At 36.7% G+C, this 27,687-nt stretch overlaps 1 protein-coding gene across 3 annotated transcripts; it reads left to right on the plus strand.

The window, feature by feature from the left end:
• Nucleotides 1-243: 243 nt before the first annotated feature.
• LOC111866412 lies at nucleotides 244-26,256 on the plus strand. 3 transcript variants are annotated; one of them, XM_033752235.1, is made up of 7 exons: nucleotides 244-3,599; nucleotides 5,260-5,467; nucleotides 10,487-14,887; nucleotides 15,686-15,819; nucleotides 17,444-17,561; nucleotides 18,908-19,015; nucleotides 24,659-26,256. In XM_033752235.1, exons 1-7 carry the CDS (start codon nucleotides 3,573-3,575, stop codon nucleotides 24,814-24,816), a joined length of 5,154 nt encoding a protein of 1,717 aa, XP_033608126.1. In that variant the 5' UTR covers nucleotides 244-3,572; the 3' UTR covers nucleotides 24,817-26,256. The 3 variants fall into 3 exon arrangements, with proteins under 3 accessions (XP_033608126.1, XP_033608128.1, XP_023711104.2); XM_033752237.1 differs by having other exon boundaries at nucleotides 5,260-5,314; XM_023855336.2 differs by lacking the exons at nucleotides 244-3,599; nucleotides 5,260-5,467 and adding an exon at nucleotides 7,185-8,011.
• The last annotated feature ends 1,431 nt before the right edge of the window (nucleotides 26,257-27,687 follow it).

The following is a 27,687-nucleotide window of genomic DNA, read 5'->3' on the forward strand; positions in this document are numbered from 1 at the left end:
AGGTGGCATCAAATGTGATATGCTGATAGGTAGAGGACAGAACGCTGGTCACGGTAGCCGAGCGGTCTAAGGCATGCACTGTCTTCGCTTGCTCGGAAGCAGGGATCGTGGGTTCGAATCCCACTCAGGGCATGGATGTTTGTGTGCATTTTTCTGTGGTTGTGTACAGGTAGAGGCCTAGCGACGAGCTGATCACCCGCCCAAGGAGTCCTACCAAATGTCTAAGATCTAGAAAAAAACCGAAGTGAATGGAGAAGTTCATGGAGATAGGCCTAGGCCCACTGGGGCTGTAGTGCCAAGGAAAAAAAAAAAGGACAACAGGCTTTCACAGTATTGGTACCTGTGGATGGTTAGAGGTAATATGGGGAATTATTTTCAATTTTTCCATACAGCTGCAAGGCATGGCAGTCCTGGCAGTCAAAAGGTCACACTTGGACACAGAACTGATTACCATAACCATCATTATGACAACAATTCTAACATTTTCTGATATATTAAAAATATTGTCAGACTTTAACCGATGTATGTGAATTGCCATTGGAAAGATGCTGTATACTGCACAAAGTGTTCATAGCTGCCAAGCTGTGAAAATCTGACAGGATGGTTACAAATAAATGAAATAGAGTGTCAAAAATATTCATAATTACAGTAAAGACAGAGTTCTCCCTGTGCATAATTATGCACCACAACATGGAGATGCATTTTTATTCTTGGTACTACTTGGAGGTGAGGGGTCATCTTCATGCCCTGGCTGCTTTATCGCTGGGAAAAATCCTCATTAGCTATTGAATAGGAGGTTCAGTGGTCCCTGAGCTAATGGATGTGGTGACAAAAACTGAACTTCTTCCCTTCCAGGAATCAAGCCCCCATTATCCAGTCACACTGACCAGGCTCTCCCAGCTCATTTTGTAATTTGCAGTAACTAATAAATGTTCACAGATGCTGGTGTAGTGCTTGCTTTATTGTCAGATCATTTCGTGTTCTGTCTGCTAACCCAACTACCAGCACTAATCTTCTGTTTATTTCCCCAGTCAAGGAAATCATATCCAGACTGTCTCTGCTCAACTGCCAGGTTGTTATGTGAGATGTATAATTGCAGAAACTTCCATAGAATAGATTTATTTGTGAACTAGCTAATTCAGCACTGGGCGGCATCCCTAGATGAACAGACATGTTTGCAAATAATGGACTAAACATTAGTTATCTTTTTAAACGTGTAGCAGTCCAGGAAACTACTGAAGAAAGCAAATGTGAGTGCTGAAACATAAAATGTAATCTGTGAAGCAAATGAAAAACCTTGCTAAGTAGAAATGTCATTCTCAAAAAACACCAAGTCCTGTTTAATGATTTGCTCATCATATTGTGATTGAACACAATAAAATCTCATTTAAAATATATATACCCAGGAGAATCTGGTCTGATAACATCACACCAAGTGTCATAAATGGAAAATGCAGAAGGTTGAATGAAAAAAGACTAATGAGAAAGTGGGGCTTTTAAGGGCCACTGTGGAGAAAAAATAAGGAACTAGCCCTTTGCAGGATTACTAGAAACAGTCATTTATTGGAGTACTGCACATGTAGGGCATGAGGAAAGAGAATGCAGTCCTTTTAAGGGGCAGGCAGAGAAGAACCATTTCTGGAGGAAGTAGCAGTTTTGTGCTTGGCGAAAACCTGTTATGTCAGGGTTTGGAAGAGAGATTTTCATGTCCACAAGCAAATTTTGGTTGGGAAATATGGTTTTGTTGATGCATCATGTGAATTAACATTTGCAGAGTTCTCATGGAATGCTTCTCTGCCTCGGGTGAACAAAAGGCTGTGTTCAGATGTCTTGTTTTTCATTTCATTTACCTTTGTTAACATCATTGATGTCATACTAATACAGCAGTGCTGTAAAGCAGCTGATTGGTCCTATGTGTAATGAATAATTTTTTAAAAGTCTTTGGTGTACCTTTTTGGAAAATCTTTTGCTATTGGCAGTTTGAACTCAAATTGTCTGTGTTTCTGAGCAACAGTTTATGAAGACATGTACCTGGTCACAATTTTTATATTTGTGCTATGGTTTTGTGCTCCTTAGATGTGATGCTGATATTTATGCAAGTGTTTAAGACTGCAGAAGCTTATACTGCCAAGAAAAATTATTATTGTGATGTAACTGTAGTTAATTTATTAACATCTATTTCAGATTTCTAGAAACTTAGGCCAGAAATCACACCCAGAAACATTCCTATATCTTCAAGGTTTCTGTATTGTCACCTCCCACTCCCCTGCAAGCTACATTGGAAACGTGCTACAAACAGAAAATGTAGCCACAAAGAAGCAACCACAGCATATACACCTCCTACACACTATAAATATCCCTACTCATGGAAATCAGAAACATACAGTTCCACAATGGCATATATCCAGTACTGCAAAATTTGCATTACTACATTTTTACATCCATACACCCCCATATACATCTGGACAAGACACATGGAGATCTTTTAGACATCCAAGTTGTTACACTACCTACAACCATGCTATGCACACATATACAGAATTAGTACCAAAAATACATGTAAAAATACGAATACAGCACTCAAAGTACCATCTAGTATATTCACTACTTGTGTGTGTGTGTGTGTATATATATATATGTTTTACGTATATTTATAAATATATAAACTGTAGATTTCACAATTTACAGCACAAATTAGGAAACCTTTTAGGGAACTTTTGAGTCTATTGACCAAAAATAGATTAATTTATATAAGGGCCAGAATAAAACATTGTGTGATGGTACAGAAACCTTGACTGTATATTCACAACATGATGCAAGGAATAAAAAGATGTATATATCTTGCAAGGATATCAATTCATGCATTAACTTCATGCCTAGGGAAATGAAACAAGAGTCCAGTCTTCATGTTAATATATAATATGTCAGCATTTTGTCTGAATAGTTTTATTTTATTTACCAAGCTACAGAAATAATCTTACATACTCGGTGAGGTTATGCAGAACAGTATCATATACAATGCAATTTTGATATGAATGTATTTACACAGATGTTAAATAATTTCATGGGAAGAGGTACTTAATCTCTCACTTATTCAAATTCTTTTAATACCATTAATATGTTGAATTTTCTTGTTCAGAATTATGGCCATAATTGAGTTAATGTTGGTAGGATTATATATTGTACTCAACTGATCTCTCTTAAAATAATTGACTGTACAGAGTTTCATTGTTTTTTGGTCTGTAGAATTAATAGTGTATTGATTCATTATGTGATTGCTCATTTGTTTTGCCAAATATATTTTAAAACAATTGTTATGACAATAATTTCTCTTTCAGAGTCAAAAATGAGTTTGTAATTTTAAAGGCCTAGATGACATATCAGCATTCAAGCAATTAAAAACATGTATGTTGTGATGTTTATAGATGTATCAGAATTATAACAGGAAGGGTGTTAACATAAATAAAAGGCCTGAATTCTAAGCCATGGTGGGACAAATATTAACTGCTGCAGCACATACCAGAGAGGTTCATTCCATCTGTGGCCTTATTACTGCCTGTTCATAGAGCAAGATGCTAGCTGGTGTTGGCTTCTTTCAGGTAAGAAATTCGTCTGCTCCCTCATACTATAATGGGTGCTGAAAGTGATCTCCGTTAATGCACATTTCACCTTAATGTATCAGATTCTGTCATACATGAAAGGTGATTTTCAGATTAATATTCCAGACTTAATCTGTATGGTCTCGAAAGTGTGTCGATTGTCGATGTCATGTGGGTAACCATAGATTCATCTGTTCATGAGATTTTTGCTTTCTCTCACTCCATCCAAGCAGATACTGAAACGATGCTGTAATCCTTCATGAATGAATAAAACAGCATTTGAGGGGTTAACTACGGTGTGGCATCTGTTGAATCAGATAATCAACTTTTGTTGCAATATGAGAATATGGCATATCTTTCATATAAGATCCTTTCATCCATTTCTACATCAGTTTCTCTGTCTCTGTCTGGTTGTTAGGAAACTGTAGCAGTTTTACGATGGAAAAACAGTCTGTGTTCACTGCCAGTTCTTTGTTTGACAACTGTTCAATGCATATTCATTAGTGTTTGCTTGGCAGCCCTTTAACCCCTTGAGCATGACTTTTAGTGGAGCCATTTAAATCCCTAAGCATGTGTGGCACAACATCTGCATCCGCTCAAACCCATGCTCTAAGCGTGCGCATCCCATATGTTGAGTCCAAACTTTTCACTAAGAATTCTTAATGCCTACGCTCTGATGTATGTACTTCCAGTGAATGTATATGTGAGCTGATACTGACTTCTTTCATTCCTCGCTATCTGTTTGTGTGTGTCCCCCCNCCCCCCGCTTTGCTTCCTACAAAGCATTTGGTGTCTGCTGCTTATGAAAGAATTGTTCCCACTCACATTCCGACTTGCTTTCAGAGAGATAATTTGTTAGCTAACTTTCATTGAATGCTTGTTATTTATGTTTGTGTGTCGGTATTTTTTTTTACTGGCTTGGCTTACTGGCGACAAAGCAGCTGTGTCTGATTTATGATGTTACGAACCTAGTGGTCGAAGTTGCCTGACGCCTGTGTCAATATTTATGAATTTGTTATCTTTTTCTGCCTTGCGACACTCTCTTAGCGGAGCCCCATGGCATCTCAGTCACATAACTTGTTTGTCGGAACATTCCCACAACTTAGAATGAAATTAGGGTATTCCTAGGTTTGCTTATGCTGATGGGAATTCAGAAACTAAACCTCAGAATGTATTTTAGTAGGAAACATATGTTAGAAACACCATTTTTTCCCAATGTAATTAGTGAAGAAAGGTTTTCATTGCTGACCACATTTCTCCATTTTGTAGATAACACCAATAAGGAAATTGCAAAAAGAGATCCTAAATTGTACAAAATTCTTCCAGTTAATGAATATTTGAAAAAGAAGTTCCAGAAAGTGTACATACTGGGCAAAGAAATAAGTGTCGACGGATTGTGGAAAGGTAGACTTTCATGGAAAGAGTATATTCCTATGAAAGCTTCCCGGTTTGGGATTAAAATCTTTGAACTTTGTGATTCCGCAGGATATTTGTGGAATTTTATACTTTACAGTGGATCAGGGGCAAAATTAGGCTGTGAAATCACCAACGAGACAGATCTTTTCTCAACAAAAGTTGTTCTAAGTTTGTGCGAGAAACTATTAGACTCAGGGAGATGTGTTTATATGAACAATTTTTATAGCAGTCCCGATCTTTTCAGAGATTGGTTCAGAGGACAACAGATGCTGTTGGAACAGTGAAAATCAAGCGCAAAGGTATGCCAATAGATCTAAAAAAGAAACTGAAGAAAGGAAAAGTAGTTAGTGCAAAGTGTGGGAAATTGGTGGCGTTGAAGTGGAAGGATAAGCACAATGTCTCAGTGCTGACTACTAAACATTCAGATGAAATGCAACCCGTAAGTCGAAAGGGTGGGTTAGAATTTGTAAATAAACCTATGTGTGTAATAGAGTATAAAAAATATATGGGAGGTGTAGACTTGAAAGATCAGCTACTAGAAACATTCTTGCTAGAAAGGAAAAGGCAAAAAGCGTGGTACAAGAAATTATTCAACCACTTAGTAAATACGGCAGTGTTGAATGCTTACATTCTGTACTGCAAGGCTGGTAACAAGAAAGATCATCTGTTATTCAGAATAAACTTAGTGANTTAAACAATTGTAAATATAATTTTTTTTTTGGAAATTTTTAAATAGCGATTTTGTTATTTAAAAATATTTAGGTAAATGTCTGCACAAAACCTTCAATGCTTGCGAAAATAAAGCCCCGGGAGGGATTTAAATACCCCAGCTTAAATTCACGCTAGATGCATGTAACTGAGCGGATGCATATGGTGTGTCGCACACGCTTGAGGGGTTAATGCATAAAGCAATTGTGTGGTGCCACAGCGGTAAATTGTAAACACTGATCAACAGAAATATATATAAAATTGCCATAATAAGCAGTTTCAGTGTTTTGTTTTATTTAATTTTAAGAAAAAACATAGATGATAAGAAGCACATTTGGTGATTGGAATGAAGCTTACATATTTATACATTTACAGCAAGTTTCCTTTTTGCTCACTCGGAGTACATATTGTAAGTGGCATAATAAACAAACAGTTTCATTATTTTATAGCAGTTTATAAAAAGGAAGCCAGTCTCACATATAACTTTTAAAATGTGTACATAGTAAGCATTGTTTCTGTTGAAGCAGAGAAAGCAGTTCTCTAAGGTAGCCCAGCCACGAGTTCCCTACTTCCGTTTTCATCATGCATCAATAAGTCATAGAGCAAAGTGCTTTGTCCTGCATATCAATGCTGCATATGTGAATAATGTGACTAGACATGGGGTTTGGACTGATAATTGGATTTCTTGAAAGTGTGCAACTTGTAACTACTCCAGAGTCAGAGTTACTTTATAACAGGACAGTTTACCACCAATCACTTCTTCTTGGCACCAAGCCCCTTGAGGGCTCTTGCTTAGCAATGGCCTGGGTGTTGTTGATGTGAGAGCATGTTTACTGGCTGTTGCATAGAAATGGACGACTGTTCTTGTTGAACTAGCCTTCAGCTGTCATGTTACAATAGTAACACTTGGACACCTTCGGTCTTCCTCTCATGTTACTATCCCATTATGATCTACACTACAACTAATAACATGAATGATCACTTCCATTTGACAGATTAAATTTTAATTTATAATACCGGCGGATGTCACTGGACATGTATTACTTACATTTTCTTTTACGAATGACAGTGTAAAGGCAGCTCAGTTATCTACACAGATACAACTTTGACATTTCACACAATCCAATTCTTTTGCTTTGCATAAAGAATGCCTAGGACAGGGAAGTTACTGTCTCCAGCAGTGATATTGTAGCAATATATTTATACTATATTATCATACTTACTTACTCATGGAGCCGAGCCCTTCTTGAGGGGCCACCAATTCTGCAGCTACTCAAGAATTTCCCAGCATTTTTATGGATCCTGAAGATTCATCACCGTGTTCACAAGAGCCCTCCACTGGTCCCTATCCTGAGCCAGATCTATCCAATCCATACCATCCCATCCTATCGCTCTAAGATTCATTCTAATATTGTCCACCCACCTACACCTTGGTCTTCCCTGTTGTCTCTTACTATATTATTATATCTCACTAAATTATTTCTGTTATATACAATTTATTTTAGACTCTGGACTCTTAGATTTTATTTTTATAACCAGCTGATGCTTGATCCAAACTGCATGATAATGGCTACAAGAAATAATTCTGGATCAGTAAATGGTAGTGGCTGAATATTTTATACTGGCTTTGTAGCATATAAAATTTTATTTTCTTTACAAAATCCTTTTTAATCCTTTGGAACATGATTTTTTTTGTGATACTTAAAAATTCATTTTCTGCCTTGTAGGAAACACATTACATCAATTATAAAGACCATCTGGTTAATATTGCATGGGAAATTGTTGCTACCTAGTCTGAAAATATGTTACACTTAAATAGAGTCAGTGGAAAAAATGCAGAGATTTGTAATGTTGAAATACATGTTATGTATAGTAACCATTGTACTTTAAAGAGTAAACACTAGCAAAAACAAAAGTTTGCTGTCATCTAATTCCTTTTACATGTATGTTCTCTTCCCCCACCAGAAATTCTTTCATAGTCTGAATTGGATGTGCAGTATTTAGCATAAGCTCATTGATAGGTGAGAGAGATCAAAATGTCAGTCTAGTGACAGTGCTGAAAATCAATATCAATTGGGAAGCATGCAAGCCCACTGAAAATAACAGTCCTATCCAGTCCTCTTGACAGAGCATGCTCTGTACAAAGCTGTGTAAAAATCTATATGGGGAATTGATCCACTGCTTTCATATTCAAAGACTGCATGGGGTGGTAAACAAACAAAATACCATAGTGAGAAGTTCAAGTACTAAAGCTACTTCCTTTTAACTGCATATTACCAGTATGGAAGGTAAAAGAGAAAAGTGCTGTAACAGTAAATGACATGTGTGAATGTATCAATGAAATGACATATATGTGTGAAAACAATATTGTTTGACTAATTAAGATGATTTTTGTTCTTCGTGTATTAAGTGGTGGTAATAAATGATGTTATTCCTGACGTTATAAAAATTCATAAATTCTACATTAATGTCCTGGAAAGTATGATCCTATTAAAAAATACATTTATTTGCATGAACCAGTAAAAAAACATTTAAAACAATGAGCTGAGGCAGTAGTTAGTATAACCAGATGTGTATTTTACCTGCTGCATGTCTATTAGCTCTGTTTGTGTAATGTTAATTTAATGCAAAATAATGTAGTTTATTCCTCTAATTACATTACTATATTATAAAACAGTAAGTAGCAAAATGGTTCAGTCTGCTGGGGAGGGAAAAAGATAAGAATAACACACCTTAATAATCATGCACCACAATGTCATGTGTAAAAAAAAAAAAGGTAAAGTTATCCCTGTAACAGGCCGTTAAGGTGCATAGGGTTGTGAGAGGTCAAGGCTGCCACATTTTCTATAAAATTGGCTCACAGATGGCAGTAAGGTTGTCAGCCTTATGTGCTGGCCATTCTTTACCCCCAGGAAGATTCCTGGTACTTATTTCTGTTAGAGGTTGAGTCAACCCCAGGGCCATAGTATGGCTGGAATGATTAGGTAAATTGAAAAAAAAATCCACCTCATCAGGTCTCAAACCCACGATCTTACGGTTTGCAGCATAGTGCCTCAACCAACTACGCCACTGCATACTCAATTATGTGCAAAAATATCTTTTTATTTGAACAGTCATCTCATTTGAGACTGTAGCTATCATGAACAATTAAAATTCCTGACTGCAAATTGAAAACAAAAACTGTAACTTGCCCTTGCTTAACATAGTAAATGCATTCCCAGAAAAATTATGTTGAATTCTGTGTATACATTGGGTATTATAATATGTATTCTGAAGTAACCAGTACATCCAAAGGCACCCAATAATTTTAACTTACAAAATATAAATCATCCTTTTCTATATTAGGCCCATGGAGAATTGAAAAACAGAAGGATTCTGCCATTGTTTTTGAGATCTCAGGCTTTTTGATCCTTTTGGTTCATATTTTAAAATTCTTTTTTAATTCTGTCACTGCTCATCCTGTTAGCACATTCTTTTGAATTTCTTCTGTATTCTATAAATTTTGTTATTTGTGGAATTTATGGTTTTCTCATAATTTCCATGGTTCAGAAGAGTGTATCCCACATGTCTCCACATGAAACATGCTTCTCTTTCTTATTTTTGATTATTTGCTATCACAAGATAATGTTGGTCTAGCAATGTGTATAACAGACTACACACTATCTCATACCAGAAGACAGTGATCTTCACAGATATGGATGTCTCAAGCATGCTTATTTTAAATTTAGTTTACCATAAGAAGGGTCATTTTATATACCGTATTCCAATTTTAGGATTCTCACTTCACTGTCTCTGTACAACTCTGTCCATATATTGAATTCTCACTTTGAGGCTCTTTCTTCTCTTATTATTTATTTAACATGACATGTTTCGGCCTAATCATCAGGTGTATAAGATTGTAGATGAAAACTGCTGCTCTGTTGTTACCCTGCTGTACTTTGCATTTTATGAGTAATATGAAGTGGTTAAACAACTTTTTAAAGGGTTATTTTTTATCATGGTTACTTTTTATTGCACACATGTCTTGGGTCTGGTGTATGTTTTTTGGTGTGCTGGTTTTTTCCCCCCATTTTTTGCTTTGTGCAGCCATTTTGGTTGCTTTGTGCATACTTACTGTATGATGAAAACATAGTTTAATTACTCTGGTGAATTATCAACTGAATGAAATTAGTTAAACATAATGAAATTAAATCTGTTGTGTGTGTGTGTGTATACGAACATACGAGTATGTGCGTGTTCTTCCCTTCACAATAAGCTGGTGTATTGATAAACGGTAATATCAGTATGGCCATCAGTCTTTATAACTTGTCATGGTAAGTGACAAAAAGTGGAGATGGAAATGTCTTCAGAACTTGTTAGACACAACATAGTAAAAGAAGTCTGAGGAGTGACATATATTAGAAAGGAAATTATTATGATGCAGTTCTGGGAATTTATTCCTACATGTATCATTATTGGGAATTATACACGTAGTTACTGTATCTTAACACCAGGAAATAGATCTTTTAAAAATAAAAATGCTCTGGAAGTATATAAATGGTGTGTTGTGGTGTCCACATTCATTTTGAGCCCGGAAAAGTAGTAAGGTGCGTACCAGTTGGGAAATCAAGATTCCCATTTAAGATTTTGAGAGTTGTTAGGCAAGTGACTTACAAAATCAGATAACTTCATATATCCCTTTATTGATATTAAAATTAAAATTTAACTTTGAATTTATAAATACATATAAGTGAATTTGATTCTCATGTATGGAAATGTTACAGAAATGGATCAATATGTAAAAGAAAAGCGCATTGGCGAAGGTTCATTTGGAACTGCTTATCTAGTCCGATCAAAAGAATCAGGGGTCCATTATGTAATAAAAAGGATCAACTTCTCAAGAATGACAGAGCAGGAGAAAAATGAAGCAATGCGTGAAGTTGAGGTTCTTGCTAAGCTGCAGCATCCATATATTGTTGCATATAAAGAATCCTTTGAGTATGGTAAGAATCTCTACATTGTAATGGATTACTGTGAAGGTGGAGATTTATATACAAAGATTCGGGAGTATGCTCAGAAGGAAAGATATTTTTCAGAAGACATAATTCTCAATTGGTTTGTTCAGTTATGCCTTGCTCTCAAACATGTTCATGATCTTAAGATTCTTCATCGGGACATAAAATCGCAAAATATTTTCCTCACGAAAGGTAATAATGTCAAATTGGGTGACTTTGGAATTGCAAAAATTTTGAAGAATACAGTGGACCTTGCAAAAACGTGCATTGGAACACCATATTATCTCTCGCCTGAAATTTGTGAAAACAAGCCATATAATAATAAAAGTGATGTATGGGCACTTGGGTGCATACTTTATGAGATGGCTGCATTAAAACATGCCTTTGTGGCAGGAAACATGAAGAACCTTATTGTGAAGATTATTCGAGGCTCTTATCCCCAGATTCCATCACGTTACAGCAATGATCTCCGCAACTTGGTACAACAGCTCTTCAGACGAAATCCACAGGAGCGACCATCCATTAATACCATTTTGAAGAAAACGTTTATATCCAATAGAATTGCCAAGTTTCTAACAAAAACACAACGAGATCAAGAATTTGGTATAACCAGCTCACATTTTCATCAAGTTGTGGAATCGAAGTCTCAGGCACATGCAAAAAAACCAAAAACAGCTGTCACTGATCCTGCACTGAAGTATAGGTCACCATTAGTTGTCAAGAAGACAAGAGTACATAAAGATTATGACAAGAAGGTGGTATCACCATCTGCACCAGAAACTTCACAGATGTCTAAACACAAAATAGGACCTGCAAGACAAATTTGCAGTGAAATTAGTCCACCTGGCAGACTGTACAGAGTTGTTTCACAAGAGGCTTTTTCTCTAGTCCAGGAAGAAGGAGACGTGAAAAGGTCTTCGGTACTTTCAATTGTAAAGAATCACTTGGACAAGATACGTTGTGCTAGGAGTATGCTAGATGGAGAACACTCTGTTGAACCTAGAAACATAACTGAAACATTTAACCAATGCATAATGAAACCATTTGTAAATATAATTGCACTGAACTTATTAGATCCCGAAAAAGGGTGCATTATTGAGGATGCTTTATTGCATGAAGGAAATAAAGATAAGATCACTGCTGCATCAAGATCAGTGCATGAGAACTGTAACATACAAAATATAGAAGATGCTTTTCTTGCAATTTTAGGCTTTAACTGCATACTAGAAACACTGTGTAACAAGAAAATGCAGCTGGAACCAGAGAAGTCATTTGTGAAACAACACAAAGCAACAAAATTTCATAGAATACAGAAGAACAGAAATGGATTCAATAAAACAGTGATCAGGCTTACAAATATGGTGTCTGATCCAGAATTCCTTGCATCACTTCATATTATAAGATTGCAAAACTTCAAGGAAAGACAGCTTATGATTAAAAAAAGAAACAAAGAGAATGAAAATAAGATGAATAGCATAAGGTGTCAAAAGAATAGAAGTAATAGTACCAATGTGCATTCCCCATGTATGCTCAACAGTGCAGATCATGCCCCAAGTGATGATGTCATGCATGTAAGTAACACAATGGGAGTAAGTAATGAACAGTTGAAAACAGAAGGTATTGCTACCAGAAATATTGTGAATAGAATGAGAACAAGGATTAACAAAAAGAGAATGGAAGCCTTTGAGAAAGAAAAGAAGAAAATATTAGAAAACAGATGTACAGAATATACAGATAACATCAGTATTCCTGTGGATGATCATGAAGTAAACAAGTTGGAAGAAGAAACAGAGGAATCAAATATTATAAAACTGAAATACAGTAGAAATACAGATGAGAAGAGAACTGCTTTATCAGCAGAAAACAAGAATATTCCACAGGCAAATAAAGAAAATGAAACTTATATAGATGGTGAAAACAGAATCTCTAAGGTGAGACAGAAATGGAAGAAAGATTCTAGTTTCGAATTAGGAAAGGAATCGCTTGAGTTAGCAGACTTCCTTATGGATTCGACATCATCAGGTGATTTTGTTATAAAATATGGAAATTGGAAGCAGTGGAGCAGTGCAGGTACTCTGTGTGAAGGAACTGTTATGGACAGGACTTACACTCTTGAAAGACCGTACCCTATACCAAGCGTTTTTCACATTGACTCAGTAATGACAAAATCAGGAAGTGATGTGTGCAATGTCAGTGAAAATGATGGCTGTGGTGATGGAGTTCCAGGCAGCATTCTTGGAGAAAAGCAGACAAAAGTTGACATAAACTCAAAATATACCCAAACTGACATTCCAAGTGCTGTGGTTCCAACACAGGCTATTACCATGCAAGAGTCGATGGATTGCAATTTGAAACTTTCAAATCCAGGGCAAACATTTGTATCAAAAAAAGATAAACATATGGATTATCAAAAGCTGAAAGGTGAATGTAAAAATCATCCATATCAAATACAAATGTTGCTTCAAGGAACTCAAATAGATCAGGAATCACCTGTGATTTTACCATGTTCATCTATGGTCCTGAGCAGTACACAACTTGATGATTTTTTACCTCCACCTCGAAGAAAACGAAGAACAAAAACAGCAACACAGTATCACTCTCATGGAAGCTGCATGAAACATAGGACAACGAAAAGGTGGTTAAATTCTGATGATCGCAAGAGGAAACATTCCCCTTTAACTTCTCCAAGACTTTGTGTTATCTCAGTTGACAATTCTACAACTGTTACTAGTGGATTTGGAAGTACTGATATGAGACGAACATGTAAGAATGTCATTGATCATTTACGAGCACAACATACATCAGATGAATTATGCAGTAATGGGTTACCAGTAATAACCAGCGTGGTTGATGCTGTATCTCATGAGAGTAAACTGAACAATGTACAAAGAGAATCAAAAATTGACAAAACTTCAAGTGACACTATTGAACATGAAAATGTACAACAGGGCAGGAGCTCAAATTATGATAAACATAATGGAAACCAAGTTGTAAGAATCGATAGCTTACCCAGCTATGGTAATGGAAGCACAAAAGGCAATGAGAAATCCTCAAGTACTGGAGAGATACATACAGAAAACACTCATAACGCTTTGCAAGTATCCTTGTCAATCAACAGCATTAATAACCAAATGAAAAAGAAAGGTGTAAATGAAAATGTATTTAATAATTTATTTGCAGATTTGTATGAAAAAGAAGGCAGCAAACTAAAGGAGATGCTAGATTTAAATAACAGACATTACAATGCTGAATTAGGTACAAACACTGTAGAAAGTAACAAAAAAGTATCACTGCAGAAAACCAATAATGCAAATGTGAAATATCCTACAATAAAATATGGTGTTACTAAGCCAAAAGCAGGTGAGATCCAAAGCCAGTATGAGTCTAGAGAAATTATGCCATTTAACAGAAAATCTGAGAAACAGAAGACACGTCCCAGATCAGCTATAATTTCAACCATCTCACAAACTAAAACAAACCAAGAAAACTCAATGAGACCATTGTCAAGTGGGCCATATTTATTTCATAAAAGCTTAAAATTTAGCAGACTACTTCCTGTTATTCAGCATGACACCAAAAACAAAATAAACACAAATCTGGATGCTAAACACCACTCTTTTACTTTGGAAGATGTAAGAGAAGCCGCAGAATATGACAAAATACTGAAGGAGACAGATGGTGGTGGTGGAGAAACACAGACTACTCTTGTTTGTCCAGATATTAATTTGGCACAGCCCCATGAAAACAAGAATCTATTGGACAATGATACTGCTCAGAGCAAAGAACACAGCTTTCAAGCAATTCCTTTAAACTGTGGCATAAAAGTTGATGGTTCATTCCAAAATATATGTCATATAACATCCACAGCTACTCAGATTTCAAGCAGACTGAAAAGGCCATCATATTATATTCACAAATTATGTGAACTTGAAACGAAAAATGCAGAAAAAGCTAAAATTGGGAATATAACACAGGACATGAAGAATTATTTTGAACATGACAAAGTACCACCATTCATAACCAATAAACTTAAGCAAATTGATTGCAAAATGCGAAGTAGTGTCATCCCGATGGATTCAAAACTCTCAGCTACAGATTTAGAGGAACCAGACAAGCACCTGTCATCACCTTGTAATGAACCTATTCATCTAGCATCTTTACCAACAAATGGTAAGTTTTAGAAACACAGTCATAAAGAATTGGGAAAGAATATATCCTATAGGTCAATTTCAACCTCAGAAATTAAGGTACTGATAAATTTTTAATGACTCTATCAATCATAAACATTATAATTTTGCCATTTTTTATGGATGTAAAACATAGTCCTTTAGATTACTTTCTGAGAACATAAAGTGTGTTTGAGAATGGTGCTTAGGAACATATCTGAACCTAAGGAGGATGAAATGTGTGAGAAATGTACGACATTACATAATGAAATGCTTCTTGGTATATGCAGAGTGCTTAGTACTGTTAGGACAATAAAAGCTGGGAGCCTGTGATGAGCTAGGCATGCAGCTGAGGTGTGGGGCATCAAGAAATAAATACATCTTGACAGGGAAATCTCTTGGAAAACAGCCATACAGAAGACTGAAAGAAATGGGTATATAAAATTAATATGGAGCTGAGTTATATGAATGAGAGGTAGATGGACCTGGCTTAAAATCATGTTCAGTGGCAGGCTTTGGTATTAATTGTTTTGAAACTTACTACCAATTAGTTTGCTGAACTATTCAGTTATATATAGAATAATTATAGAATATATAGAATTATATATATATATATATATATATATATATAACATAGAACAAAAAAAATATTAGGGTTAATTGGAAGGAACTGTAATATCCTGACGATTGGCCGAAGTACTAACAGAAATCTTTGACAGGATAATTGGACTTGAAATGTGATTCATTTTCTGCTTTACAGAACAATAGTTTAGATTGTAATTACATCTGTCTATCTTTACAGGATCATCCCGGTGCTCACTTACAAGAACAATGTCGCTTCCAGAATTAACACAGACCTTCACACCTAACCTCAATTTTCAAATACCATTCCAACTTACACAGAGTACAAGTGATGTGAAAATCAAACCAACAGAGGTAGATATGTGTAGCACCAATAGTGAATCCTTACTTTCTAGGCTTGAAAAGGAAGAATTAACAAGTTTAGATGACAATAACTATTTTTAAATATAGTGTATATTTATGTGGCATAAGTGTGTTAAAAAAACTCTTGTTTCTTTCCCTGTAAAAATAAAAATTGGAACTTTAAAAATTATATACTCTGTTTTAGTAAATTTTAAGAGAAAATATTCAGTAGCTTACTGCTCCCAAAAATGCAATACACGTTTGATAAACATAGTTTGAACTTTGCCTCCAGGCTACTTGAATTAATGCGGCAAAAAATAATTAGTTTCAGAAATATATGTTCATTGGCAAATTATGTATGTTTAAAAATTGTACTACTCTAATAATAATTTACATACAACATTTTAAGTATGTTACAAGACATACAGTCCCCATCCTCTGTTAGAAGAATTAAAATCAATAGCAGTCTATGTCAGGTTAACATTCTTGTAAGTACTAATGTTATATGAAGACCATCAGATTATAGACCTCTTTGATGTCAGCACATAGCAGCATCACTTATCATACCAATTACAAAACACATGTCAACTGCAGGGCTGTACACTATAATTAGGCTTGTTTAAATTCCATAAATGGTGTCTGATATTGATGATCAATATTATTCTCTTACCTTAATCATTGGGTTTTTCAAGGCTTGAATATAAGCAGATATTCACCTGAGAGAATTACTGGCTGTCTGCAGTCTAGTTTGATGTTGAGACTTTATGTAACCTGAAGGCCTTAAAGTATGCCTAGTAAACACTTCACCTGGTCTCTTAGCATAGATCAGGCACTTATCAGTAGGTATGCTGACGATGTCATAACCATGAACCTCGCAATGGAAACATGTGAAGGCATTATCCCTTGGCTGGATAAGAGAGGGAATAGGTAAGATGTAAAACTGTGGGTAACTAGGAGAACAAGCAGGTGAATTTCAATATTTAGAAAATTTAAAGTGCAAGAATGGCAAGGGACTTTGAAAAATAAAAGACAGGCAGTTATATAGATAAAGTGAATAATTTACAGACATTGTAGTAAAAGAATGTACAAGAAGTTGCATTTGAAACGGTACAAAATATTAATTGAACCATAGAAATATGGTAGCAAGACTTGGGCATTGGGTGACAATGATAGAAGAAGAGTAGAAGCAGCAGAAAATATTTGTTTTTAAATCATGAGCATGTATGAACAGTCACACAAAAACAAAAACACTGACATGCATGAGACACTGAAGGTTAATAAAAAAAGCTGAAGAAGTAATCAGTTATAGGAAGAGACTGAAAGCTCATGTAGATAAGAAGGGTTGAAGAGATGTAGCTGAAGATTCTGTTGATTTACATGGCAAAGAGATGCTAGATATAAAATTTCAAGGCCATCACAGGCATTAAGATGTATAATCTGTGATACGGAAGATTAAAATCGTGAGTCAACAAGAATCAGTGACAAATCATGTATTTTTAGCTATGACCACAATCACATTAATTATTTACAAAATAAACACTATTTGTCTTACTGCTATCTAACTTGTTTGAGGAATAAATTTGAAAAGTATTACACAAATGACACTTTTCATGATCACTGCTATCTTTATTTCCAGGACAGAGATGAAGTGACAGTAGGCCATTCTGAGGGACCAGTTCACACAAACGATATAAACCACCAAAATGCTTATTCCAGGATGAATTTATTTTCTGTTGGCTCTACATGGCATCTAGGTAATAGCCTTTGTGCATCCTTTGTAAAAAATGCATAAAATTAATGCACAGTGGGAATGTCATATTTGTCACTTCGCATGTTATATCTTTGTAATTATAAATAGATGTTGAGTGAATTTAATTTTAGTTGGTATATAATATTGTCGCGTATTGGGCGTATAACGCGACAAATAACTTCACGCCGTATTTTATATAGCGAATTTTATTTCACATTCGCACTTACAATCACCCAAATTACAGATTTACGCTTACTGCTATCTGCAGTATCACAATTAGTACGCTCCAAATGCCACAATACTACTGATTAGTTGCTGGCTAACTCGGAACTAACTCGGAGGTAGCTCGAGGACTGACTCGTAGGTAGCTCCAGGACTAACTGTGAATAGCCTTCGCTGCGCCTCATGTAGCCTCGATCGGACAATACAGAAAACGGCCACGTAATAAGCACCCTTGTTGCCTGGCGGTGTTGCTAGTAACGCTAGCGGTAGTAACCGCTGTTACCACCGTCGTCTCTCGCAATCCTATTTACCCGTGCTGCCTAGCAACCCGCGGTACACTTGGTGACGTCATCGCTGTTGACTCGCGTTGCCTAGCGACCAGGATGCTAGGNCTCAGTGACAAAAGAAAAATTTCTGGTCTGGACAATAAATCTCTATCTGGCTTTTTGAACATCTTCAGTATGTGAAAACCACTCATCTAGTAGTGAGATTTGAGGTTTTCATGGCAGTGAATTGTGGGTGTGATGCCATATAGTCTGGTGGACACTTATCGGTACTTCCGAAACATCAGTAAGCTTCTACCAGACTGTGAGATGTTGCATTCCAGGAGTCAGTGATATTCGTACTCTGTGCAACATCCAGTGTTCTGCCCTGAAGACATAGGCAGCACATTAGATGATTATCTTTAGTTGTCTGGTAACTTACTTTCCAAGTGGTGACAGAAAATCGCTGGACATTGTATTTTATTTGCTGTGGCAGCAATACTGTGTAGTCTTTCAGATGTATGGCATTCCATAATGTTTATCACAGTCTGTAATCCTCCATCTCATACATTCTCATTCATTAACTCTAGTTGTGATGTCTATGGTCTGGCACATTTCTTTTGGCCTGTCAAGGTAATCGCCCTTTCACTTGTTCCTCCAGTTCTTTTATCTCCATGACCATCTGCCTGTAAGCAGTCATGTGGTAGATAATGAGGGGTAATTCTACAGATCAATTTTTGGAGGTGATGGAATGTCCTTGACCGACCAAAGGAAATGCCATCAACTATAGTATGTACAGTGATAAATATAAATCAATGTTTACTGGTGAAGTACTTTTCTTCATATGGAATACAAATTTTTTCAGACGAAGCTGGTAAAGCTGTAACATATGAAGATGAAACCATATTTTCTCATATTGAAGAGTGGAGAATGAACTTAGAACATGAATTAGGAGTTGAAAATTTTCTACATGGTAGGTAAATAAAACATTGATTTTTTTGTCATGTCATGAACAAATCATTCAGTAACAAGCATCTCAGTATCTGGGGGTGTATCAATTCTGGGCCCCATGATTTCACATGGTAACATTAATATTAATAATGTTCTTGTAGTGAGCATATGTTGAGGTCAAAATTGGGTCACATTGCTTCATATATGTATATTTTATTAATGAGTTATTTATTAGCATCTAATACTGGTTAGTAGAAATTAAGATTATCTATTGTCATGGCAATTAGAATTTTCCATTCAGCAGCACAATTGGCACAATTGATAATATCCAATAATATCAATTATCACAATAAATTATACAAAGGCTATTCAGAAAGTAACATATGGTGAATTGTTAACAAAACAAGCAATGAGAAATAAACACTTTATTATATACAAAAATATGTAGATACTTTAACTACTTCTCATCACAATTAGCAGCAGAATTTAGGCTTATATCGGGGAATACATTTTTGTATGCCTGTGTCAAGGAACTGTCACCTGTGAGCTCAACTATGTTTAATATTGTGAAACACTAACAAAAACTGTGTAGCGCCATTCAGACAAAAAGATGTGGAATACTGACATACAGTGTAGTGCTCCTTCATGACAATGCGTGTCACATACACTCGAGCACTGTTGGAACATTTCAACTGGGAGGTGATTGACCACCCTCCTTACAGCCCTGATCTTGCTCCAAATGACTGCCACTTGTTTACCTACCTGAAAAACTGGTTAGGATCAGAGCACTTCAGCAGTAACGAGGAGTTGATGGAAGGTGTCAAAACATGGCTGAGCCCATAGGCGGCAGACTTCTTTCACACAGGCACACAAAAACTTATTCCATGATGACAGTGCCTCAGTTATGGCAGTGACTACATTGAGAAGTACTAGCTTAAGTATGTACATGTTTTTTGTACATAACATTTTCTTCCTCATAGCTTGTTCTATTAACAGCTCACTGGAGGTTACTTTCCAAATAGCCCTTGTATTACATTGAATTTGTTGAGTCTTGCAAATTTGGCCTTTTGCCAAGTTTACATAGAATCAAGATATACAGTTATATATTTGATTCTCTGCTTAAAGCCAAATAAAATATTGCACAGAGATATTGGGTTTTCAGACTTTATCCATCGTCCTGATTTTAAGATAACTAAGAAAAAATGTGACATTTCAGAAACTGGATCTGTTTCCGTCCTCAGGTGAGGGAAAACACCTATTCTGTTGGGTCCCTTAGAAAGAGCTAGCCTCAATCACTGGACAACCGATGTCCCAAACCACAAAAGTTATAAAAACCTGAGACCAGGCTAAGTCCATGAGAGCTAATAAGAAAATTATACATTACAAATTGTTCCAAACATGTACAAGCGTGGAACCAGGATAGATAAGAGCCGTAGAAATTTATATCTCTGTGTGTTATACACCATCATCAGAATCCTATGGTAACTACAAATAAAATATTATCTAACAAAAAAGGTATATGTGGAATACCTGCTTAAAATTAAGGGGGAAATTTAACCACTCCCATCAATAGCTACTGTTCCCAAAGACAACCTTCCCATTAATTCAGTCTGAAACATTTATCCATTCATGGACAATGTGAAATGATTTCCCTGAATAAGAATGCTTTGAACTTGAAAAGTTCTGAAAGACAGTGTTAGATTACCTGGCACTGCTGTCTAACATACAGATACCTTTTTATAACAAAAGTCAACACTGTAATATTATCATCTACTGCCATTCTTTGCAGTCATATTTTGGTTCTATCATAACTAACTGGGATTATAAACAGTTCTGTTTTCTGGGATATAACAGAATATAGCCCAGTGGAAGTCAATTTACATTTCAGAGTAACATATTGCCTTCATATTCTGGGTCAAAGAACAAACCAACAAGACATAAACATGGAGGCAGCAAGAACAGCTTGGTCTTCGACCTGAATATGGAAGCAATATATTCTTCAGAAATGTCAGCTCGCACCAGACCCTATGGCATTAGATCCCCAGAGATAGAACTGTTCATAGTCTCCACTGTGAGAACCTCACATCTAACAGACCTGAAATTAGTTTTGCACTTGGTTTCCATGGAAAATACATACTGACAGTCTCACAAACATTGCCCTCCTTGAACTGTTAACATTAACATTTTCAGTATTAACCATCACCTTTATTAAATGTTTCCCAACAATAACGAATGCTGTACACATGCTTTCACATACCTTCAATTCTTTTATTAATTTCTCAAATTTTATGAGGCCATCTGAAGATTGTCATATTAGGGCATTAGGTGACATTTTTAACACACTGGAAGGTGCAAAATAAATACACTGTGAGATGGTATAGTGATAATGCTCTAGACTTGTATTCAGGAGATGCTCAGTTTGAGTCTTGACCACTACACCAAGTATCCTGACTGTGGCTTCTTGCTATTTACCTCAGTCCCTCCAGCAAATGCCAGGATAGTATCTTGATTAGGTCATTACCACTACCTTACAAATCTTTTCCAATTCATTCATCTATTGTCCTACCATTTGATGCTGTATAGTCTGGCTACTGACAGCATCATAAAGTAACCCACAAAGAAAAAACATTAACACCTGCTATTGGCAAGATCCTGAGTTTCATCCATCACCCCTGCATCATTGACCATCTGCTAACACAGCCTCTTAGATGTGATCTGTCAGAACAGCCATAAAATATCTGAGACATTTTGAAGTTGCTAGTATTTTATCTTTTTATTAACAAATGTCTATCTCATTTTTTTCTTTAATCTTTCCTTCACCAAAGAATGCATTTTATTTATACTCGTAGATATGCCATATAGCATAGATAACACTTCAACTGCAAGGACAGGAAAGGTGCCATTTAACTGTACTAGATCCAAGGGCTAAATTTCTGACATATACAGAAATATCAATGTCTGAAAGCATGTCAGATCTGCTGGAATTATCTCTCAACTATGCAGACAAGAAACACATGGCAGGAACTTTTCCTTATATCTCAACTTCTTAAGGGGTTCATATATAGAGTGTAACTGAAAGGTGCAAAGAAATTTTGGGCACAAGTCCCCCATACCAAAACAAGAAAAATGTCCAAATCAACATGTATCCAGAAACATTCAATTTATGAGTTATAGCTAAAAAGAGTACATTTACAATGTTCTCCAAATGTCCTCCATGAGATTCAGTGCATGCCTTATCATGTTCATTGGAGCATTTCTTTGTATCATCAGTGCTCCATACAGATAAGGCATGTTTCACTAGAGACAACATCGATATTCACAACCTACACCAGTGGCCACAGGAAAATCCTCATTGTGTAATCCACTGACACCAGCAGCAGTTAAGCATTAATGTGTGGGCTGGGATTGCTGGTGATTGGTAGGCCAGCATGTTTTACCACATCAGCTTACAGGCAACCACTACTGAGATTCACTATTACATGATCTGCCAAAGCTACTGGAAGATGTACCACTGGCAGTCAGAGCACAAATGTGGTATATGCATTAGGGTGCTCCAGCACATTTTAGCTGTGCAATGCGAGATCCTCTGCACTCGCCAGATTTGAATCCTCTGGATTTTTACCTCTGCAGACACATAAAAGCACTTGCATATGCAGCTCCTGCTGACAACAAAGAAGTGCTTTACCATCACATTGTGGATATCTGTAAGACTATCCACAACCAGCTTGGAATCTTTGAACGGGTTTGGCGGTCCATGATGAGACGTGTCCAGGCATGCATTGAATGTCATGGAGGACATTTTGAGCACTTATAAATGTACTCTTTCAGGTATAACTCACAAATTTAATGTTTCTGGACACATGTTGGTATGGACATTGTTTCATGTTTTGGCGTGTGGAACTCATGTCCAAAATTTGTTCACACCTTTCACTTACACATTGTATAATATATATAATTTACTCATAAAACAGAGCAGCTGACAATCTAAAATGTTATTTATATTATGAATTAAAACTGGCACTTCTGGGATTAAAAAGTCTTCCAAGTGCTAAACAGAGCTCCATCTTCTTCCAACTCCCAAGAGATTTCCCATTAACATTTTTATGCACATTTCTTTCAACTCAGCTCATGTCAATATCACAGCACTAGGCAATATGTCATAAGTTGCTTGTTTTGTAAACCCTTAACACTTTGCGGACCGGCAATTTAAATATTTAAATCACCCTGGGGACCAGCATTTTTAGACCTACTACCCTAACTTGTGCACTGTTCACTTTAAAAATTAATATAAAATCTCATAATTAATTTTATAAACTAAAATTTTTGGAGAACACTTACCAATGCTCCTAGAAGTGCTTGATAATGTGATATTCCTGGAAACATTCCCCTTTGTGAAGTGGCATTACACAGAACTGGCAAATGTAGGCAGTCATGCTCCTTTTTCTGTGAACTGTGCAAACACGACATTGCCTAGAAGATGCTTCCCCTTGGAATGTTCACTCTTCACAATTTTCACGAGGGTATATTTCCGCATATCACGCGAGAGTCACCCAGGGGGTCCACATGAGGCCTGAAAGGGGTGGGGGTTGATGGTCCCGGTCCCACTAAGTCTTTGTCAGACTCTCGTTCTGCCGCCACCATCTGGTCTGTAGCCTATTCCTTTGCCACATTCATCAGAAATGCTTTGTATTTCAATTTTGAATTGGGGTTTAGATTTTTGTAAACAAAAATGAATTGTAAATGGCACAATTTATAAGTCACAAGGCAACTTTTCTTTGTCCACTTTATTGTTTATCTAGGAAGAGAATAATAGGCAAAGTATTGATCGGCTCTATCAACTCCCTTCATGAACATATTATACTCAGAAATACAAATAGGCTTCTTTACTTGTCCATGTCTCTTTTGAACATGAACCATGCTCGGATTGTGAATTGTGGAAATCATATTCACAACACGAGTATCTCTATCTCCAAAAAACAGTTCTGCTACTTCAGACACTTGCGTTGTGTCCGATGGAATCTGTTTCACCCCTGGATTTCCAGTAAACTGTCCCAAAGTAGGCATTTTGTCTACTTTTCCCCATGTGGCTGTACCCACAATTTTACTACCTGCACTTCTACCTGCACCTTCGTTGGAGCTACATTCACTTTTATTGTCTGTGGCTACACTTGTTTGTTGACCCCTGTCACTGCAACTGTCTCAGTTTCACTACTCCTCTCACAAGGCACGTCAAATAGCTCATCGGAGAAGGAGTAAGATATTTCTTTTTCTCCAAGATATCGCTTCGTCTTCAACCGCTTCTGTCCTTGATTCATATTGCACTAACATCCTGCCTGGTACATAACAGCTTGAAGGGTCAAAGATTATTTTCCTTTGGAGGTGGAACAAAAACAGCGAGGTCAAGTTACTACCTACTAGGCAAACATTCCAGAGTAATATTACGCAGTAGTCATTCATTTGGGTGGCGCCAGAGAGATGTATAGTGTGTTGCAACTTATCGTGTTCTAAAAACCAGTTAACAGGCGAACGGTCCACCATGTTTAAAAGCAAAAAACCATTTAAAGAGTGTGCGGTCCGCAAAGTGTTAAGTTTCATGATGTCTTCTTCTGTCTTAGGCACAAATAAATTGAGTGGTTTACTGCTTTAGTTGTGTACTTTTTCACAGCTTATCGAAAATTACAACTACTTCATGAGACTGGTGTAAACAAAGAAGACTGGCAAATGGTGAACAAACTGCTGGGAGAGAACAAAGCTCACCTGGTCATTCAAGTCTGGCAGCTTGTTTTGGCTGATGGAATTTACAGTGAAGAAGACAGTTCCTAATTATAAGGTATAACAATTAAACAACCAGCCTGATTCTGCAAACAAAGAACATTTTTAAGCATATGAAATAAGTGTTTCCTGAATACCAGCTATAAAATATTGCCCTGTAAGAAAAAAAATCAGGATATGATGTACAGTAAATGACCTGTTTAATATTCATTCATAAATTACTTGTGCTCTACTTTTTATACAAGTGTCAAATTACCATATTGTAAACACACTGAACATTTCATGTTAAAAATATTAGGGACTGCACCGCCAGTATGGGTGAATACACTTGAAAAAGTAAAAAGGGCACCATATTCACATTTATAATGTACACTTGTGATAAGCTGGCAGCAGCCACTGAACTAAAACTAAATTCAATGGCAACCAGACTTAAAGATGATGCGTGCATTCCAATTCTTTTTCACTTGCCACATAATTCTGACACTGTAATACATATCTTACATGTTATAAAGGTACTTACATTTCTAACTTCTTTCATGTGCAAAGAATCTTATATAATAAAGAAAACGTATAATTATGTTTTTTCGTGTATGTACACCTCACTGTATTTATAACACTGTGTAATGTTTTACTGTTAGTCACTTGATTCTAATATGGAAAGCTTGCAGTAAACTCAGAAAAATTTTAAAAAATTAATCAATAAACTGCAGGATTTGGAAATGTTCCTGTATTTGTTAATGCTCATCAGGGAAACCATTTCATTACAGTATGGCATGGCCTCGGCCTCCAGCTGGAGAGACAGCTGCTTCTCAAATTTTGGGGTTGAGTGGGAGTAAACTTTCCTTTCACTTACTGACTAGCCTATCAGTGCTAGAATGATCAAATCAAGGATGCAGTGGGCAGGGCATGTAGCACACATTCAAACTGAGAATGAGTTCATACAATGTTCTGGTAGGATAAAGCGTCTGAAAGAAGGGCGTAGATGGGAGGGTGACCATAAAATGAAACATAAAGCAATAGGACATGAGGGTGTGGACTGGATTCATCTGATTCACGATGATCAGTGGAGCCTGTTGTGAACCTTACAGTTCCATGCAGTTCTGTAAATTTCTGTATTAGCCGAGAAACTATAATCTTCTCAGGAATGATTCAGCCCATAGATGTGGGTTATTTAATGAAGCCTGGCATATCAAGATTATCATGACAGATGATTGAGGGATTGTAAAGTGCTTAGAAGCAATCCACTGTGGCCTATTTACGATACAGTCCTGGAATTTTTCTGGAGTGAAAGAGAAAATTCACCAAAATATCAGGACAGCCAGCGACCTTGTAAGGATTCGAACCGAGCATCTCTTCAATGCAAGTCTAGGATGATTAAATAAATGGGAATGAAATGGGTAGGACATGCATGGGGAAGTTGATGAAAGCACAAAAAAATTCTGGTCATGAAGAAAGAAAAAGACATAGGCATACGAAGGGGGACCCAAAAATAACCGGAAACGACCTGTTGCGCATGCATGCTTTGTAGTTACGAGTTGTGCTGCTAGGTGGTGTTAGCTGGGGGTCTCCCGCGACTGTTAGTGAGCTGGCATCAGTCTGAGTTAAGTGGTTTGTCTGTGGTGCTCTGTTGTGTGCGTTCCTGTTTCAACCCTTTGGCGATTAGTGTGATGGCCAACCAGAAGAAACAAAGAGTGTGCGTGAAATTTTGCTTTCTGTTAGGGAAAACTGCACTTCACTCTTCAAGTCGCGGCAAACATTCACACGGTTTTCTCTTTGGTCATCTCCGAGCAAGCGAGGAACAAACTTTGCAGACACCCATCTCATGTGCAAACCTTCGGTTAAAATTCGCTGGACCGTGCTCCATGAGATGTTCGTTTCCTCAGAAAGTTGGTCAATGGTCTTTCGACGATCTTCATCAATTTCACGCACTCTTTGTTCCTTCTGGTCGGCCATCTCACTAATCGCCAAAAGGTTGAAACAGGAACGCACACAACAGAGCACCACAGACAAACCACTTAACTCAGACTGACGCCAGCTCACTAACAGTCGCGGGAGACCCCCAGCTAACACCAGCTAGCAGCACAACTCGTAACTACAAAGCATGCGCGCGCAACAGGTCGTTTCCGGTTATTTTTGGGTCCCCCCTCGTATATGTGTGAAGGATAAAATATTTTAAGGAAATATGGTATGGATTTGATTCAGATGACTCAGTGTTTGTGATAAGCTCTTGTGAAAATAGTCATCAGTGAATCATTATTTTTTTAGAATTTACCAATCGAGTGGTTGTTCAGCTTCTCAAAGGCTCTTGCCTCCTCAGTAATTTTGAGGTCGCCTTGGACTTGCTGTACAAAAGTTGAATATTACTTAAATTTTCCTTCAAATGGCCTAGTGTTTGACCTAAGGTTTGCTAAGCTGACACTTTTATTATCTTACATTACTACCATATTAGTCCTGGTCTATAGAAATGTCACTGCCATCTCCACAGTATCGATTATTTAACAATACTATATTACTTAAATAACAAAATTTTTTAAAAAATTTTAATATGTCAAGACAGCCGCTGCAGTTGTGAAAACTTTGGATTTTGTATCTATTTGTGCATTGTAAACATTGTATGTATATATATTTTAACATTCAGAACACCCACTGCAATAGTGGTTTCCAAACTGTATCGATATCCCTCTGATGATGGTCTCTAAGGACCGAAACATGCAAGGGGATTAAGAATTGAAATAAGAAAAACTTCACCAGTCACACTGGACGGAATTGTTTTATCATTTATAAGATCATGAAATCTTTGTTGTATTTCTGTTATGTAACTAGGTTTCAAAATAAAGCATGAAAACAGCTGGGTTTGTATCATGTAGCAATCAGTGCTCATACGTGAAAATTCAAAATTTACATAGCAAGTACCCACGTGAC

The sequence above is a fragment of the Cryptotermes secundus genome, unplaced genomic scaffold, assembly GCF_002891405.2.
Source record: "Cryptotermes secundus unplaced genomic scaffold, Csec_1.0 scaffold130, whole genome shotgun sequence".
Classification (NCBI taxonomy): domain Eukaryota; kingdom Metazoa; phylum Arthropoda; class Insecta; order Blattodea; family Kalotermitidae; genus Cryptotermes; species Cryptotermes secundus.